General features: G+C 36.3%; 1 protein-coding gene across 6 annotated transcripts in view; it reads right to left on the minus strand.

Annotated features, from left to right (window-relative positions):
• BANK1 (B cell scaffold protein with ankyrin repeats 1) overlaps positions 1–20,449 on the minus strand; it is a 444,955-nt gene that overhangs the window by 42,759 nt on the left and 381,747 nt on the right. For 3 of the 6 annotated variants that reach the window (XM_033857365.2, XM_019926480.3, XM_019926475.3), the window contains 3 exons: positions 14,941–15,019; positions 11,292–11,600; positions 7,069–7,377 (listed from right to left, as the gene is read on the minus strand). In XM_033857365.2, the coding sequence (XP_033713256.1) occupies positions 7,069–7,377; positions 11,292–11,600; positions 14,941–15,019 (697 nt within the window). The remainder of the gene's footprint in view (positions 1–7,068; positions 7,378–11,291; positions 11,601–14,940; positions 15,020–20,449) is intronic. The other 3 variants (XM_019926477.3, XM_019926479.3, XM_019926476.3) reach the window with 3 other exon arrangements.

Genomic DNA, 20,449 nt, shown 5'->3' on the forward strand with positions numbered 1-20,449 from the left:
ACGGGGAAAGCAGGGACACTGGGTTTACAAACAGATGATAAACATGTCCTCTATCCTGAGACCACCTGTGATATATATACAAAGTCCTAAAGCTCATGGTTTGGACAAGGTCACCAGGCCAGAGAGTAGAACCTAGGGCACTTGATCTAAGGCTTACTTTAATCCATTTGACAATATTTCTTCACTAATGAGGACAGAGGCCAATCCATTCTGCCACATTTATGATGATATGGATTAATTTTCCTAAGAGATTCTACAAGATTTCTTTTTCTGTTTGCATTTCCATTGCATTGTATGTGATCAATTTCAAGTACAAGTGAATTGCAAGTGGAAAATTTCTGAGAGCAACTGAGTTGTACTTGACATTTTGGGGTCCCAGTAGCTGAGTAGCTCTCAAAAAGGTCGTATACAACTTTGTTGCACTGTAAAATGCCAAGGGCAACTCAGTAGCAATTGAAAATTGAAAGGGAAATTATATTCTACCCCAAATCAGCAACATGGACTCTGAAGAAGGATCTTGGTTTTATTAATTGTGTGAGGGGAAAATGGGAAATTGCCCTTTGATGTTGAAAAATTTTCCCAAATAGGCAGTCATCTCTTTGCAATGATATATGGATATAATTTTACTACCCATCTATCTTTATTATGAAAAGTGCTCATTTCTTTCTTTGATTTGTCTTAAATCAAGAATTTTGTCACTAAGAAGGACTGTGAATCCATGTTAATTCCTCTATATTCTTGAAGCTTAATGAACCTGATCCTTTCCAGTATTATAGGGAGAAAAAGATGGAGAGAATATGATTCTTAAAAGCAGGCAGACTTCAAAAACTTTTCATTTAAGAAAAATGAGTTATCCTTTTCACTGTTATTAACATAAAATTAGGTTTAGTATAACAAGAATGGAATAAAAAAATCCAGAAACATATCTCTTAATAAAATGAACCATGGGTTCAATTTTGTATTAATAAGTTACATTTCTGGGGATAGGAGATGGTGGTGATGGTGGAAATAGAGATTCTCTCTGATACATTATGCTGTGTGAAAGCAGTTAGAATGCTTAGCTATAAGTGAATATCCTAGAACTTTGTCCCCTTAGGTACAGGATTCCCTCTTCATTAGGAGTACTTAGATGGTTTAAAAGAGGGGAGGGCTTCCCTGGTGGCGCAGTGGTTGAGAATCTGCCTGCCAACGCAGGGGACACGGGTTCGAGCCCTGGTCTGGGAAGATCCCACATGCCACGGAGCAACTAGACCCGTGAGCCACAACTACTGAGCCTGCGCGTCTGGAGTCTGTGCTCTGCAACAAGAGAGGCCACGACAGTGAGAGGCCTGCGCGCCGCGATGAAGAGTAGCCCCCACTCGCCGCAACTAGAGAAAGCCCTCACACAGAAACGAAGAGCCAACACAGCCAAAAATAATAAATAAATACATAAATTAAAATTTAAAAAAGGGGAAATTTAGGAATTACTAAGTTGATATATTCTTCTGACCAACCTCTGTAGTGTTAGTGAAGTCTCCTACCCACATTGATGTAGTTCTTGTTACTTTTATCATTTATTCGTCCTTGTACTCATTCAATTAATATTCATCAAATATTCATGGTTTCTGCTATGAATTCAGCACTGAGCTTGGCACCAAGGATACAAAAACAGATGAGGTTTTGAAAGGCAAAAACAAATGACTGGTCTCTTCTTTCATGGATCTTATGGGTCAGAAGGAAGAAATAAATATTAACTAATGACCCAGAAATAAATACATCAAGAAAGAAAATTGGTCCTACCATGTGTACAAACGTGGTAGCCAGATTGAGCTGGGTCGGGTCTAAATCACACATCTTCCCCTTCCTAGTTTTATCATCATGGGCAAGACGCTGAAACTCACTGAACATCAGTTTCCGTATCTCTATTTTAAATTTATTTATTTATTTATTTATTGTATACCTTGCTTTTTAGGAAAAGTACCTCTTTTTTTTCCCAGCCACGCCGTGCAGCTTGTGGGATCTTTGTTCCCCAACCAGGACCCTCGGCAGTGAAAGCACAGAGTCCGAACCACTGGACCACCAGGGAATTCCCTCCGTATCTCTAAAATAAGCCTATTAATGCCAACTATGCAGGATTATTTCATGAATTAGAAATTATCGTGAAAGTTGCCTAATAATTATTATCATAAGGAGTAGACTAAGCCAACTTGTTCCTTTAGAGGAAAGGATATCCTGACCCCAATTCCATCTGTAATAGTTTCCTTAACTTCTAACTCTCCAGAATCCAGGAAGCACACACTTCTTCTAGAATTTAAAGTTAATCAAAGTCACCGTCTGCCCAGAAACTGAGGAAAGACAAAGTAGAATTGCTTTTATTATTATCTATTGAGTGTATATCACATACCAAGTATTGTGCTGAGTACTTGTTAATTTTATCTCACTTAAAGATTACAACAATCCTTAAAGAAGATGTTATTTCTATTCCCAACTTACAGTAGATGTTATTTCTATTCCCAACTTACAATGAGGAATTTGCATCTCAGATATATGAAGTTATTTACTTAGGTAATATCAGTGAATCTGAATCCTCCTTGTATAGCAGCGTTGGGAAAACCCACTTTTCCTCCTGGGCCTTTCTTTCCCATGTGTCTCCTCTACTGTCACACTTCATTTCAGACACTTCTGGTCATCAAACGTGTGCGGATTTTCCCCCACCAAGCAGCCCTTCAACACTATTTGGATATCCTACAATTGAATTCAATTTCATTCAATTCTGAGAATATCTACTCAGAGGTAGTGTCAGATCCCACAGACTAAGAGCTCAGTCCCACAAGACTGCTTCCTCTCTATTTCAGATGCCAATCCCAAGTGGTAGATTCCCAGGTTACCCACAATTTCTGTCTGATTTGGTTACAAATTGGAGATTCTCACAGCCCCCTCCTCAGGTTTGATTAATTTGCTAGAGCAGCTCATAGGACTCAGGGAAACACTTATTTTAAAGAATATGATAAAGGATACAGATGAAAGGCCAAATAAAGAGATGTATAGGGCAAGGTCTGGGAGTCCCCAGTACAGGTAAGTCTGTACCCATGGAGCTTGGGTGTGTCACCCTTCCTATGTGGACCTGTTTGCCAACCTGGAAGCTCCTGGAAACCCCTAATATCAGGGTTTTATTGAGGTTTCCTCACATAGGCATGATTGATCATTAACTCCATTTTTAGCCCTTCGCCCTTCTCTAGAGAATAGGGTTAGGGCTGAAAATTCCAAGCTTCTAATCACTGCTTGGACTTTCCCATACTAACCCCCCTCCAGGAGCCATGCAGGAGTCCACTCAGAGCCACCTCATTAGAACAAAAACACTCCTACCACCCAGGAAATTACAAGGGTTTCAGGAGCTCTGTGTCAGGAACTGAGGGTAGAAATCTATATATATATATAATTACATATATATATATAATTACATATATATATAATTACATATATATGTTTGGAATATATATATATATGTAATACATATATATATGTGTGTATATCTATCTATCTATATCCCATTATCTCACAAAAGCCAACATGATTTTCCTGTATCTCTCTGGTTTATTTGCCTAGTCACTTTGCTATAACTTTCTTGAGTTTCTGAAATAGTAAATTGGGATTATGCATCCTGCATTCTTTTTCCATCCCCTACTCCACATCCTTCTCTTCTGGCTACCGTAACACACCCTGGATGTGCCAGCATTCTGCTACAACTTCTGTGCTCTGGCAAGAATTAGGGTAAATTAATGTTCTTCTAATTGAATGCATGGCTTTCTGGGAAATGGTGTATATTCTATTTAATAGATTTGCCTAAGCTAGGAAAGAAAAAAGGAAGCCGTGATGAAAGACATTTACCCTGTGAAATGCAAAGAACATCACAAAAGAATTGGCTGATGAGGTAATGTTTTCCTAATGTGAGCACAGAATGATCAACAATCAATAGCATAAAAGGAAGAAGCAAGCAAGTATATGCCAGTGAAAGAGAAAAGGAAGAAATAATGGAAAGGGACTTTGATGACCTCATTTACAGTTCAGTTTTTGCTACTAATCTGAAATATGGAGAAAATAACCATACGTGCTTTTATATACTTAGGTGCAAAACAAAAACAAAAACACAATCACAGAATGTAACACGGATTCCTGTCTGCATATAACACAAATGTTGTGAGAACAAATTAGACTGTAATTGAATGAAAGATTTCTTGTAAATGTTGAAGGGTGTTGCGCTTGGGATGAGATAAATAGCCTTTAAAAGTTCTTAGAAACTCAAGATTTCTAAGATTCTTTAAATTCTGTGTGTGTGTGTGTGTGTGTGTGTGTGTGTGTGTGTGTATAAATGACAAATTGTACCACTGTTATGTAGGGGATTTACATAATTAATCCACAGAAAAACTTTATCATTTGGTACTCAATAAATCTTTATGTAATTAATAAATATATGAATGAGGAGGAAAACCATCTCAATTCTCTTATTTAATATGGGGCTTGGTTGACAGCCTAAAGCAGTCCTTGTCCCTAATTCCTTCTCTAATGAAACGAGGCAATCACCTATGATGGACAGTTTGTTCTTGGAGAAATTGAATAGAAGTAGTTCTGACCATGGCACACAAGGCACAGTGGGTGGAAGGAGTTATACACTGGACTGAACACAGGGAGAACAAGTTAAACAGTGCACTCTGAGTGGTGAAAGTTCCCAGTCTTTTTCCCACACTCTGATATCAGTGTGCTGGCAACCAGGTATATAAATGTAGGTTAGAGTAAGTTGGAATTTATTCTAGAAATATTGAAAAACGTAGAGAATAGATCTATCTAAACTAACACTTTGGGGTAATTCAATGAAAAAGCTGGTTACCTCATTACCCTACAGTGCAGTCCACAAGTTAGCAAGTAGAGTTTTCATTCAGATTTTTGGTGCTTCATTCTTAAACATGAAAGCATCGCTAAGAATAGTCAGATATTTTATGGGGGTATCAAGCATTCCAGACGAAACAAACAACAAGCAAAGATAATACAATATGAGAACTAAAGAAAAATTAAAATCACAGAAATTTAAAAACTCAAAGCAAAATGAAACAAAAGCCATGACAAAGATATTGAACTTCATTGCCTGCACCACCACTAAAGAAAGAGAAAAGAATGATATAGAACAAGAACAAATGGAAAACAAGAATGCACTCATGGAAAATAAGAATAGGACAGTTGATAGAAGGATGACAAGATAAAGAGCAAAAAGCAGAGAAACGCAACATGGGAGTCTCTATTGTGGTCCTGAGAACTCCCTAGAGATTGAGATACAGAAGATGATGTACCTCTTCAAAAATTTCCAGAATATAACTAAATTCTGTTATTGAGTTATATATCTAACTTCCCTCTTCAAAATTATTTATTGGGATTTAGTAACCTTGTCACAGAGCTAGTACAGTTGTCCCTTGGCATCCACAAGGAAATGGTTCCAGGACCTCCCTCCCCCATACCAAAATCTGCAGATGCTCAAGTCTCTTTTCTAAAATGGTACAGTATTTGCCGATAACCTCTGCACATCCTCTCGTATACTTTAAGTCACTCTAGATTACCTATAATACTCAATGCAATGTAAATGCTATAAAAATAGTTGTAAATACAATATAAATGTTATGTAAGCAGTTGCTCTGGAGGCAGATTTGTTTTGTGGTACTTTCCGGAATTTTCTTTTATTGAACATTTTCTATGTGCAGTTGGTTGAATCCTCAGCTGTGGAATCCATGGATATGAAGGCCTGACTGTAATATCCTAGAGCCACTATGGTAGACAATCTGAGAAGTTCTAATTACAGCTTATTCCCTCCCTTAATAATCTAGACAATTGTTCCAGCTGACATTTTATTTTAGCTGAAACCTTTATTAATTTGTTATTGTTTCCTTTTTTATAATACTGTCTTGAACATTATCAGCAGCAGATCCCTGTTAAGTAGGTATCTAGTACATTGGTAAAAAACTTGCTAAATTTTCTTATACAAACCTCTCAACACATACCACTTAAACAATAGAATGGTTTCTTTTGAACATGTTAAGCACAGATGAGTAACTGTGTTCTTTTTGAGTGGATTTGTGGTATATATTTAAATACTCTGGGTACCCGGTTTAGGCTATTTGAATGTATAATATATTGCCTCTCGGCTTTAGTTGTCACCCCAAAATTTGCTTGATTCCAAACATTTTGTTCAAAAATCTCTAATAAAGGGTCAAATTGTACTGTATATTTATTTGCATAGCTGTTGCCTAGAACTCCTCAAGGATGCAGACATTGTTTTATTCCACATCCTCAGTCCCTAGGATGGTACCTTAACCCCCAAAGACACTCAGTGCATGTGCCTGCGATACTGATGAATAAAATTCATGTCTTAGACACTAGGGACTCATGGAGTGCACCAAACCAGAGAATACAGGAGTGTTAGGAAAGAACAGCAAAGTCAGTATATCCTGCTGGGGTTACAGATATAAAAAAGCTCTAGGGATTTGCTATTTTTTATTTAGATTTAACTGAGATGAGAAAGGAGAATTGAAGTCTAAAATGAAGTAGAAATTCTATCATAGATGAAGTGACTCTTAATCATTGGGGTGAAGTGCAATTATCAGAGGAACTGGGGTTGCATATCTAAGATTCTAGTACTCAAAACTGTTCAGGTTTTTAAAGTTATCTTAAATGGAATGAGGGGCAAAAAGTAACGTACCTACCTTCTCTTCGTGTGTTGCACATTATTCACAGGTGTTGAGCTTCCCTCTCACAGAATTATGGAAGAAGCATCAAACAGTATTTCCCCACACATATTATGGTTTCATGCTCTTTGGATGGTTTGTCAAAATTATCCTCCTTAATCAACAATTACAAACCAGAGCCCTACATATTGTTCTTATTTTCGTTATTCATCGTGGTTTTAAATTTAAAAATGGTCCAATACAGCTTACCTATGACTCGAAAAGATGCTTTTCATCTTTTGGGCTTAGATCCCACCCAAAAAGAGGCCACCCCCCAAAAAACACACACACAAACAGTAACAGCAGCAGCAAAACAAATTACCTTGCGCTATATAAGGCGTAGTTTCCTCTTTTGGAGGGATGTTTGTGGGTCGTGGTGTGGGAGCAGGAGGTCTGTTCAGAATGAATGACCGGCTTCCAAGTTTTTTCTTTGTACTCCTCTTGGCCAGTATCGTGTCATATTCATTGTCATCAATCTCAGCAAAAGTGTACGGGTCTTCCTTCTCTTCCTGGTCTTCCTCATCTTCTTTCTGTTCTTCTTCTCCTCTGGGTTCACCTCCTGTTTCATGTCTTGCACTGGAATCACACCAACTTTGACTTCTTTCCATTTGGCCTTCCGACGTTTTCCCTGCTTATGAAACATTTAGATGGTGGTTATTCATACCTTAAGAATTATTGGTGTCCATCTGTCACCTGCTTGAACCACACCCCCAAACAATTTATATATTATCCTATAAATTCCAAAAAGAGAAAAGTGAACCATGTAATTTACTAACATATCCTCCGGCAGTTTGTAACTGTTGATTTGTCAGAAAAAGTTTGTTAAAGACCTGGATTTCTTTGAAAATATATAAATAAGCATATAAATATTTTCCACATAGTTTATGAATGATTTAATATCAGGAAATCAAATTATAAAACTAAGCCTCAAATTCCAAATGTTTTGAAAGCTTGTGTTTTTCAAGCATAATGCTCTCCGATTTTTTTTTTTAAATTTGAAGTCATATTACCTTTTATAGGGATTAAACTGGGTATTTTGCCTAAAATTCAATTTCTCTGAAAATGACAGAGGGGAATAGCCAAAACCACCATTGTTTGGTTTCTTACGCTGTGTCTCACTCTGGCTCTCTTGATTTCTATAAGCCAACTTATACCTCACTCTTTGATAAGGGACACTGAAAGTAGGGTTCATGACATAAAAGATGGCATGGAAAATCAATGGCTTGAAGATTAATTTATATGAAAAGAACAGTCTTTCATGTTTTTTATATTCAATAAAATCTTTACATATTTTTATAAGAATGTATTAAAATATTCTAGCAGCAGTTTATTTAGAAGACAAAGATATTGTATACTGTGTCAATAAATAAGTTGAAGAGAATTTGGATGGCCCTCTCTGCCGGACCAATGAGAAATTTTTTTAAAATGTGCCCTTTTGACAAGTGTTTTGCTTAAAGTATTATTGAGAACAATAAAAATGGAAAGGATTTCAGTTATTGACTGAAAAATCATTAATTTTCTGTGTTGTTCTGAGATTCATGCATGTGAACTAAAGGAGAACTAGTCTCCCTTCTCTTCGGTGAGAATCTGACCAAAAACTTTAGTTTACTTAATGGATATTTTAGTGGAAAAACTTAGGAGATAGGGAGAAAGACAAGCTGTTAGAGCAGAATAAAAGGATATTATTCTAAGAAGATTCAGCAATTGTTTTGGGTAGGCTTATGAGGAGAGACCAGAGGAGAGTCCAAGATCATCTCTCAACAGAGCCTTAGCTTGTTTCAGTTAGTTTAACCCAAGAAGTATGAACGCCAACATGCCTGGCACTAACTTTAAAATCTCTACGACTTGCCTTTTCCCTTATGAATAATATGGTTTTGAGATTCTGACTTCATGATTTCTGTTTCACTGACAGCATCCCAGGTGAAACTAGATTAAGTGTGTGGGAAACACTTGCACAGTGTTTCATTTTTAGTGGAATGTGTCAACTATCTTACTTTTATGAACTGATTTCCTGAGCTGTTAACTCTCTTTGTTCCTCCACCCACCTCCTTCCCCAACTCTTTCTAAAGTTGGGCTTGCACTAGAAATAATACATTTCACTTTTCATTTCCCAATGTATAAGATTGTACTTTTCATGTTGGAGTTGGACCTGAGTTTTCTCAACTCAGGTTGTACATTAATGAATAACGATTAAAATATATCATTCCTATAATTCCAAGTTTTGAAATAATTGGGAAAGAATGTGTAAGAAAGATAAGAATCCCAAAATCCCAGGAAACCTGCTCATGGAATTATTTGACACATTCTAATTACGGGCCCTAGGGTCTTGGGTCTTAGTCAAAAGAACATTACAATGATTGTTGCCTTGAAAGTTTGTTGCGAAGATAAAAAGAGACTGGATGTTCTTTATAAACTGAAAAGTGTTATATAATATTCTATATTATTGTTTTCTCCAATGACTATGTCCATAAATCCATCATAAGGAATTTGGTGCTTAGGGCATTGATGAGGTGGCCCCTCTTTTTCGGTTACTTGAGGGCATATGGAAGGTACTCTTAAAGAACAATTCCTGAAGGTATCACTAGCTAAAGTCAAAGAACCCAAACAAAGTCTCTGGCAAAAAATAAGTGGTAGCTTCCAGTCTTACTTTCAAAGAACTTAATCAAAGAATTTTAAGAAAAAAGATTGGTATTTTACTTTCCATTTACTTCCAATATTAGCTCTATGAAAAAAAATGATATTAAAAGTAATGCTGAATTGAAAATACAGTTTTTAAATAAAAAGGGGTTTTTGTATTATTTTGCTTTTTATATTTGGTACTTTTCAGAAGATGTATTAGCCAACATTATACTTCTGGTCCTAGATATCTGGTGAAAATTACTCTCTGTGGAGTAATTTTAGACCTCCTAACCAACATACCATATGTGGAAACTGACATTAGAAAAAATATGATTTAATATTAGCTCCTTTAAGAGCTTTAACGTGATATAAGACAATTTTGCTTTCTTAATAATTACTTTTAATAATTAGATAAAATTATCCACATTTGTAAAAGTGAGAAAAATATACTAGAATTTTGTTGTCAGTGGACTACGAAGCTACATCTCTCCCTTGCTCCCAGTATTGATAACCCTACTTCCTTGATCTATCTCAACAGTCTGTAAGAGCTTGGCACAGTAGGTGATCAATAAATGTTTGCTGAATGAGTGAATGAATCAGAGAAGTACCATTAGGCTTCCCATACTTTCCATTAAGCAGTACTTTCCATCTCTAAATATAGTGCATAATCTTAGCAAAGTTTCACGTTAATCAGCTTGAACTTTTATAGAGATAAGGCCTTCAAGGACACAAATGCTAAATTTCATAGCTTCAAAATTCACTTTTAAAACAGTCTTTATAGACTTCATATAGCCTTTTAGGACTTGACAACTAGAGTGACAAATGGGGTTTTAATAATGGATATTTCTTTCATCCTTCTTATTAAATTTTCTTTGTAAGACCATTTTATGAATTTGGAAAGTAAACATGAAATAGTGATCAATAAAGTGGGTGGTAACTGGTGACTCTAGGAGTGAGCATGGAAGTCTGTCGGGCTGTTGAACATTCCAGGCAGCTAAGCCTCATATGGAAGCTCCTCTGGATGTTTCCTGCCCTCCACTCCCAACCCCCACCCCCACCCCCCCATGACACACCTTAGTTCCTGCATCTGGGAAGGAATGCTGTCACAGCCATTTAACGGTTGTTCTTCCACTTTAGCAAGACAGATTTTTTTGATTTTGGTCTCAATGCAGCGTGTGATAGACCCTTTACCACTTGCTTCCCCTGCAGCTACCAACTGAGTGAAGTGTCCAAGGTCATTTTCAAATCTGTAACACATTAGCCTTCCTCTTTTGTCAGAAAACTGAGAGGTGTTTTTTTTTTTTTTTTCTTTCAGTACGCGGGCCTCTCACTGTTGTGGTCTCTCCCGTTGCGGAGCACAGGCTCCGGATGCGCAGGCTCAGCGGCCATGGCTCATGGGCCTAGCCGCTCCGCGGCATGTGGGATCTTCCCGGACCGGGGCACGAACCCGTGTCCCCTGCATCGGCAGGCGGACTCTCAACCACTGCGCCATCAGGGAAGCCCTTTGAGAGTATTTTTTAAAAGCTAAGTTGTTGCTTACTTTTCCACATGATGCTTGAGGTTCGTTTTATGTGAAGAATTACAGACTCCTTCCAAGTTTTCTTTACTTACAGAAAGTTTTGTAATGAGACTTTTTTCCTGGAAGAAAAAAGAAAGAAAAAGAGAGAGGGAGAGAGGAAGAATGGGAGCGAGGAATAGTGAAGGGTGGGGGGCAGAGAGAGAGAGAGGAAAGGAGGAAAGAAGGAAGGAAGGAAGGGAGGAAGGGAGTTAGTGGGAGGTATCTCTTACCTGATTTCTGAGGCCCTAGTTACTAAAGAATAGGAGGAAATCTCTGGGTTTTAAAAGTTGATCTTTGTATGGCTTCGCCACTATATGCTATGTAAGTGTGTCAAAGTTTTGTAGTTGTTGTTTTAACCTTAACCTTACCTTGTAATGTGAAGTGAGGTTTTTCCAGTGGGAAGGCAGCTGTTACAGGTCGCGGTGGAGGGAGAGGTGGTCTGCTGCTCACGAGGAGCCCTCGGGAATTATTTTCTGGGTCGTCTCCAGGAATGAACGTGTACAAGTCATCATACTGGTTCTCACTCCCGCTGTCAACCTCTGGTGGGCGGTGCTTGGCCTCCGTGCCTGATTCATGCTCTTTTTCTTCCTCTGCCGTTTCATTCACCTCTGCTCCTTCCGCCCTCTGCCTGTACGGCCGCCAGCTTTCATGATGGAAAACTGGGCTCTGTATGGCTGCTTATGAAGAAGATTGTATGATTTCATGTAAACACACCATCTGGAGGCATTTCATATTTTCTAACTTCGTACAGAAGTGGTGGTAATGTTAATTAAACTTTTAGGATCTGATAAAGGGGAAAGCTGACAAATGTGTAATTTTGGTGAACAGTCATTCTTGGGCTTTTATAATATTTACCAAAGAAAGCTCCATTATATCTACCTCAGTTTGTGACACACATAATGTGTCACATAATGATATATAATATTCGGATACTACATGTATAGAAAAATATTCTGATTCTCTAGAGTTATTATTTAACCAGATTCAATATATGACTGCATTACCATATTTTTATTAGAAAACAATATAACTAACCTAATAAGTAATAAGTAAGTGATGGAAAAGGTAAAGGCAAGGAACAAAAATCTTAACTTGCCTGTAAATAATGCAATGAAATGAATCTGTGATTTTTATTTAGTTATTATTTTAACATTTATCACCAGATGACATCTTAATTTTTGAAAATATTACTTGAGAAAAGTGTTAATATTTTTTGATGGGGAAGGCATCCAAATCACCAATAGTAAGTAAATATTTTTAAGGCTCAGTTCTCTCACCAAAAAATCTTTTCTGTCCTGAAACTTAAGTAAATGATTCAGTCACATTTCCTCCATTCTAAGAATCATGATTCCATTATTTGTGTTTATACTGTACACAGTAAAATGCTCTCTAACCACTCAGGGAGAAAATAGAAAAAATATATTATAATGCAATAACTTTAAATCTTAAAACTTTTTTCTTTATATTTTCTTTATAGGAATTCTGCTCTAAATAAAGCAATCATACAAAGTTAAAATGAACTTTGGAATCTCTGTATTGGAGGGAAAATGTGACTTGCTGCCATGAGTGCAACAGAAAAGCAAATTGTTGTTTTAAAGTGTCGCTAAACTAAAATATAGCTAAAGAAGACAAATGGCAGAGTACAAAGAGGAATCTTTTTTTGATTGAAGAGTTACACTGTAGACATTTTTCAGCAATGAGAGAAAACTTAGTCATGTGGGAAAATCATGCCCATGACAGTACTACATATTTCTACATGAATTTTATTTTTAATTTCTCTCTTTCTTTCATGTGAGAAAGAAGAAACGTCTAGCTGCCAGTATTAGAACTGCAAACCAAGATTCTTTAATTACCAGCCTGGGTAGAGCAGGTGGACTTTCATTCTTGCACAGATCTCTGCCCAGACCTCATTCAGCTTTCTGGCTGTAACCCCAAACACAGCCTGAAACACAGAAGTCTCTAGAAGTATTGATGGAGTAAATGATGGAGTGGCTGAAAAGAAATCATTGCTGATGCTTGCAAAGGGGATTCGCTATTTCAGTCTGGGAAAATCGATCATCAGCTTAGAATTACATTCATGCTACAGGCAATTACTTGTAGCCACTCTTATGTTTATGTATTCGGTGTTTATATTTTACATAAACACTGCCTAAGCAAGCAACAGAGTCTCCTTGGTCCTTATCAAATATGCCCAAACCTGGAATACAGCCCTGGAGAGTCAGATGTGCTTGGTCAGTGAGTTTTAGCAAGCTTCATAGCAATGGTGATACCAATGGAAATCTGCTGACTTAGGGTGTTCTATGCTTCACCCTCACTCCAACGAAAGAGTCAGAGGCGTGAGTCCAGTCGCACAGAGTTTCGTATATGAGACAGTTCCAGGTCCAAACTGTCTGTAGAAATGAGGTTGTGCTGTACCAATAACTGAAATAATGTCTTCTTATCATAGGTAGTACTTCAGAGGATTAAGTGGCATGATAAATATATAGTCATTATCAGTGATGGCCTTTATCATCACTTTCATTATCATTAAAAATTATAACAAATCATTAAGTCATTACAAAGATAATAAAATGTATAACTTTAAAACAGTGCATCAATTTATTACATTAATATTTAGCATAATTTTGTGTTCTGCAATAGTGTTGGAAGAGTTTACCAATTTTGCCAAAGTATGCTAGTTAAGGCATTGTGTTTAATGTTATTTGCTTTGCTGGTCAGCCCATCATTTGAAAAACTGGTGGTCAATAACGTTTAATGGAGCATCATCTGCGAACTGTTCAAAGTGCAAGTGACCTGAGGCAAGAGCCTGCTTGATGTGTGAGGTGTCACTTTGGCTGTGAACAAGCGCGAGAGTGGTCAGAGATGGGACCATCAAGATTATCTAAGGCCTTACAGGTGATGATAAGGATTACAAGTACCATGGGAAGGTATTGGAGAATTTGGAGCAGAAGAGTGATTAGTTCCTTTTTGAAGCATAGAATATTAGGGGCAAATTGGGAGGAAGCTATTGCAGCGTTTCTTAACGGCATACTACTGGCATTTTTGACAAAATAATCCTGTGTTTCATGGGGCACGTCCTGTGCATTGCAGGATATTTAGCAGTATTTCTAGCAAAATTCCATTCTCAAAATAATGACAAAAAAAATCTCCATTCATTGACAAATATCTTCTGTTGGGGTTAGAAAATAGTGCTTCATTGAGAGCCACTGTGCTATTGCAATAATCCAGGGGAGAGCAGATGACAGCACGGATTAGGATAAGTAACAACAAAAGGGTGAGGAAAGTCTGGCTGTTTTGCGAAGGTACAGTCCACAGTATTATCTGATTGGATACAGGGTAGGACAGAAAGTAAAAAAGGGTGACTGAAGTTTCTGGACTGAATTGAACAAGGAAGGAGTCTTCATTTACTGAGATGGGGAAGTCAGCGGGTAGAGCAGATTTGGGAGTGGTGGGAATTAGGGTTTTCAGATTTGGAAATGTTGGGTGGGAGACGGCTATCAGACTTGCTGGTGAAGATGGTGAGCAAGCTGCTGTATACCAGTGGAAACAGGCATGATAGGTAGCGTTATGTACATGGAGGAAGACTCTCAATTAGTTTTCTAGAATAGAGAATTACATTCTATTACAGCCAGCAGGGAGCATAGAGAGTCCTAATACAAACTTCTCATTTCCTAGCTGAGAAAACCAAGGTCTGAAAAGAATGTGACTTTGTTTAAAAAAAAAACTGAAAAAATATAGTTGTCAAATAGAATGTTTATATCAACCTGACTTGTGTATTCTCTTTGGGTGGGAAAAACTGCTGGTTTGATTATTAAACACTGAACTTATTAGAAATACTTAAATGAGCAAGATAATGTAGTCATATCTCTACCAGATGATACACTAAAAGTCATTCAGTTAATTAAATATGTTTCCATGCTCTCCATGCTTTTCTATGCTCTCTTCAGTTTTACTTTATCAGTCACATACACCTTAATACAAATGTTGTTTATGTACATAACATATAGGAACACTTACTAGGAGAACATGTAGAAAATGAGGTAATATCCTCTTCGTAGTCACTTTCTTCCTCATTATCTCTGCTAACTTCTTGGATCTGAAGACAAAAAGGAATGTAATTTTCAATTATATGTATTAATCTTAATAAATCTGCATTTTCACACATAACAAACTGACAGCTAATACCTTACATATCTCAGCTATTATATTTGGGCCATCTATAATTTTTTCAATGACACAGTATTAAAAGTGTAACTGGAACAATATAACATTTACAATAAACAGCTTTTTAAATGGAACTTTTTTAAGATTCACAGCAGTAATTATGAAATTTTTACAATAAATAACTCCTGAATAAAAAGGAAGGCAACTATTTCTTTTAAAAACCATGAGCTTTGCTTCCTTTTGAACATTTCTGGTATCTTTTACCAGTTCAAAAGATATTCTTAATTACATCAAGGATTATAATACAGTATAAGACAGTGAAGTTTTAAAGTGATTTATTTTCCATCTTTAAAAAGAAAAAGGAAACTGAGTAAGGGAATTTATGTTTGTCTTTCTGAAATCAGTTCCACTACACTTAGAAGGGAGAATTACTGAGAAAGCATAGAAGCCTGCTTTTTTTCCTCTGAAATTGCTAGTGTTTGCTTATAATCTCTGAAGGAGGCATGGGGTCTGAAGTAGTGGAACATGTTGGTGTTTGCTGAGAAAGCTAAGTAACTCCAGTGAGAGCTCTATTTGTACAAAAGCACGCAGAGAAAGAGACGGAGCTTGGTTGCATTAACATAGGTCACGTTTCGTTACCATGAACTCCAAGTGATTATTCAAATGATTTATGCTTTTGTTCTTAATAAAATTGAAATGATTCGTCCATTTGCTCTACGTTTGGAATGTCCCTTTAAACTACTTTTCTGTACACCAGGAACGAACACGACATTGTAAATCAACTATACTTCAATTAAAAAAAAGAAAATGAGCTTCCGCATCAGGCTCACTATAAAAATATTAAAGAAATTTTTATTTTCAAGATTCCAGTGGAAATCAAAGAATATATATATAACCTGTAAACAGAATATATATATTCTTTTTCATATTATTTTCTATTTAAGTTATATTTTCCCCTTTGTGGACTCAATTAAATGCTAATGTAAAAAAATCACTTAACTTTACTAGGGAGATTGATTGGTATTTAGTTGGTATTTGTATGCTTTGGTATTAAAAGCACTGTTGATATGGTCATTTTTTGTTTTCAGTTAGCCTGACCTCTATATTTCACAAGGTAGATCAAGAATACATTAAAAAAAATCCGTAATACTCTTAAAATCACATCAAGGACGTTTTCACTAGTTGAATAACAGGAATGTTTTACAAAGATTTCAGGAATTATGTGAAAATTTCCGCTATACTATTCACAAGCCTAGACACTCTGAGTTCAAAATCAGTCTCTTAATAAAGAGTCTGTGGGCAAGTATGTAGGGGTGTGTGTGTGTCACATACTGAGGTTGAAACATAATGGAATCATTTTTATGTTATAACTTAAGCTTTATGACATGTGTGCAAACACACACACAAGCCTAAAAATGTCTTGAAGGAAATGGCTTCCAAATTTAAAAAATAGCCAACTTTGATTTGGGCACTTTCATAAATATTATGTAAAACCGATATTTTGTATAATCAGGCTATGTAGAAAGTAATTGTTTTCTCAGGAATGAAAGGATCTTTCGACATATTTACACTAAAAACCAATTGTGTCTTACTAGAACTCCTTACACTTAACAATCATATTTATTTTGGAAAAATGTGTTATATCTAATGATATATTAGTAACTGGTGAAATCAATGATGGCTTAAAAGTATGATGACACTCTGACATCTAATCACTTTAATACTTTGTTGTGTGGTACAGTGGACAGAGAATGTATTTTGAAGTCAGTCTAAGAACAAATCATAGTTCTATTATTTATTAGCTGTGTGACACTGGGCACTTTACTCTAAATTTCAATATTCTACCCTGCAAAATATGGATAGTAATATCTATACTATCAATTTGGTGGGAAGGTTAAATTAGAAAATGTAAGCAAAACACATTACTACATCTACCACATAGTAAGTGCTCAATAAATGTAATCTGCATATGTTAGATATTCCTTTCTTCATTCACACTTAGGCAAGCACGGTGACCACACTGATTTGATGTGGGAATCATCAATAATGAGCCAATAATTATTTAACTTAATTCTTCTGAATTGTGTGCCTTTGGACATTCTGCTGTGACAGAAAAAGAACTGGAATATAAACTTTCTGATCGAAGTGTGGCAGTATCATTTTATTATTAAAAACATCTCTATAATTTACAAGCTAATAGAGATGTAAGAATCAGAGGAAGAAATATTTAATTCTTTAATAAGTTTCTTTATCTGGGGCTAGAGTCTGACTTTATTCATTAATTTATCAAATATTTATGCAGGCCTACTATGTGCTAAATACTCTATTAGTAATTAAGGTAAATAGTTAAAAGTTTAAAAGATGCACAATTCACACTCTCCAAAAATATCCCATTTTTATTGGGAGGGGAAATAAATCAAAAAATGATTAGAATACAATATTTTATTTACTTCATTACCATAAACTCAATCCTTACAGGTGAAATGTAAAATTAAGAAATAACCAGATAATCAGGGAAAAGTTTTATTCGTTTGCTTTTTGGGTGAGGAGATTGGATTAAAAAATTATCTTGACACTTGCCATGACTGCCACTTCTCTAAAGGAAAAAAACTCCAGCTTAAACAATAAAATCTATTAGCTGAACATGCTCAGAGTAATAGTCTAGGCCGTAGATAGTCCTTGTAGCACACAATGTTTGATAAAATTTAAATCATTCCTGATCAAAGATAAAAGAACTTGCTGACTGGGGTATATGAAGCTCCACATGGCTTTGGCATCTGGTACAGTGCAATTCATCATAATATTCTGATTTTAAGGGATTGAATAAAAACAATCTTCACATGGCAGTTGGTTTCTAAATATTTTTATGAGCTTCTGAAGATATTGTAATTAGCCCAACTTTTGTCCAACTTTCCACAGTGTTGATTATAAATGATTTTACCAGCTTTAAAGCACATGACAGTCTGTTCAGAGACATATATATATGTCTCTGAAGAGTAACAAATTGACCTTGTAATATTTTATTCATTACCCAAAATGAACGCACTAGGCTTCAGAATCTGCATTAATATTCCAATTGAAATAATAAAGATTTTTCCTACTAAATGTTAAGAATGAACAAAGTTATACAAAAGCTGTGCATGACAGCAAACATACAAGTCTCAAAAAAATTTTCCAGGTCATATTGTAAAGGCATATCTTAGTTTTCATGACATCTTTTAAGAGAATTTGTTTTTCCTTAGGCCATCCAGAAATATGGCCTAGAAGCAGACTTATATAATTCCTCATGAAAGTTTCTTTTTATATTATGGGAAATGGAATCCTGAATGTAAAAACTAAATAGGGACTCTGTCTGTGATTGAAAGAGGAATGAGGAAGAATCAAATAGTTGTGGAGCAGTTAAACTCTGGTGGGGAAAAAGTGGACATTTTCCTTAGCATGGACCAAAATTTTGTTAGAATAACCTGAGGATATATGCTCTATTTTTTAAGACAGAATCTTAATATAAAAAATTAAGTGATGAAAAGATAATTTGACCAGGTGGACAAAGGTTAGAAGTCTCATTCTACACAATGAGAAATTCAAGTTTTTAATTGTAACCAACAAAACAATCTGGTGCAGTGAAAAGAACAGGTGCCAAGGGGACAGGTGATGGTTTCATCTGAAAGTTAGTAAAAAGGGAGAAAAAAACAGCAGGAGTATTGAAACCTATTTCCTCAAACTTAGGAAAACAAATCTGAAAAAATTTAGCTTTAAAAAGATTCTGGAGGGTTGGCTTCTGTAGCTAGCACATCTCTTGTTCTGACCTCGACTCACTTGGTGTGTTCACCCAGCTCTTCTCTCAACCTGAGGCCACCCTCAAGCCAATCTCCCTGAGTGGTGACACACAGGGCTCCAGTCCCGGTGCTGACAGCTTCTGGTCTTAGTCTCTGCCCATCAGCTCTAACTAGAGTTGTGAACTTCCAGCTTGGGCACCTGACCCTTTAACTACACTCCAGTCCTATTTTGATAATGTTTGTTTGTAATCCATCACAGTTGTGGTTGCATTTGTGAGGTACTAACACCTTTACTGGGCCATGTGCTTGGTTTAAATTCAGCCATCGTTCACTAAAATGTGAATGATTAAAATCCATTCCTTTGTTAAGGTTGTAGTTGTAAAAGTAAAAAACCAGTTATCTTCATTTAAAATTACGGAATCCAAAATCTGAAAGGAATCTGTGGATGTCTAGTTTATTTTCTTGTTCATACACTGATATAATGCTAAAAGCATGTGCCACAATAAAACTGTAATAATTTATATAGTTCTCCAAGCACGTTAGTTTTCAAATGTAGCATAAAACATCTTTTCTGACCACAACGTTATGAGATTAGAAATCAATTACAGGAGGGACCTCCCTGGTGGTCCAGTGGTAGAGGATCCACCTTTCAGTGCGGGAACACAGGTTCGACCCCTGGTCGGGGAGCTAAGATCTCACATGCCACAGGGCAACTAAGCCCACCTGCAACAACTACTGAGCTCGCGAACCTCAATGAGAGAGCCCACATGCTGCCACTACAGAACCCATGTGCCCTAGAGCCTGCGTGCCACAACTAGAGAAAAGCCCATGTGCGCCACAACTAGAGAGAAGCCTGAGGGCCGCTACAAAAAGATTGCGCGCTGCAACGAAAGATCCCACATGCCTCAACGAAGATCCTGTGTGCCACAACTAAGACCCAATGCAGCCAAAAGATAAATAAAGAAAATACATAAAAATTAAAATAAATCAATTACAGGAAAAAAACTATAAAAAACACAAACTCATGGAGGCTAAACAATATGTTACTAAATAACCAATGGATTACTGAAGAAATCAAAGAGGAAATAAAAAATACCTAGAAACAAATGACAATGAAAACACGATGACCTAAAACCTATGGGATGTAACAAAGGCAAAACCTATGGGATGTAAAAGGGAAGTTTATAGCAATACAATCTTACCTCAAGAAACAAGAAAAATCTCAATAAACAACCTAAACTTATACCTAAAGCACCTGGAGAAAGAAGAACAAACAAAACCCAGTTAGTAGAAGGAAAGAAATCATAAAGATCAGAGCATAACTAAAAGAAATAGAAATGAAGAAAACAAAAGCAAAGACCCATAAAACTAAAAGCTGGTTCTTTGAGAAGATAAACAAAATTGATAAACCTTGAGCTAGACTCATCAAGAAAAAGAGGGAGAAGACTCAAATCAATAAAATTGAAATGAAAAAGGAGAAGTTACAACTGACACCACAGAAATACAAAGGATCATGAGAGATTACTACAAGCAACTATATGCCAATAAAATGGACAACCTGGAAGAAATGGACAAATTCTTAGAAA

This window comes from Tursiops truncatus, chromosome 5, assembly GCF_011762595.2.
Source record: "Tursiops truncatus isolate mTurTru1 chromosome 5, mTurTru1.mat.Y, whole genome shotgun sequence".
Lineage (NCBI taxonomy): Eukaryota > Metazoa > Chordata > Mammalia > Artiodactyla > Delphinidae > Tursiops > Tursiops truncatus.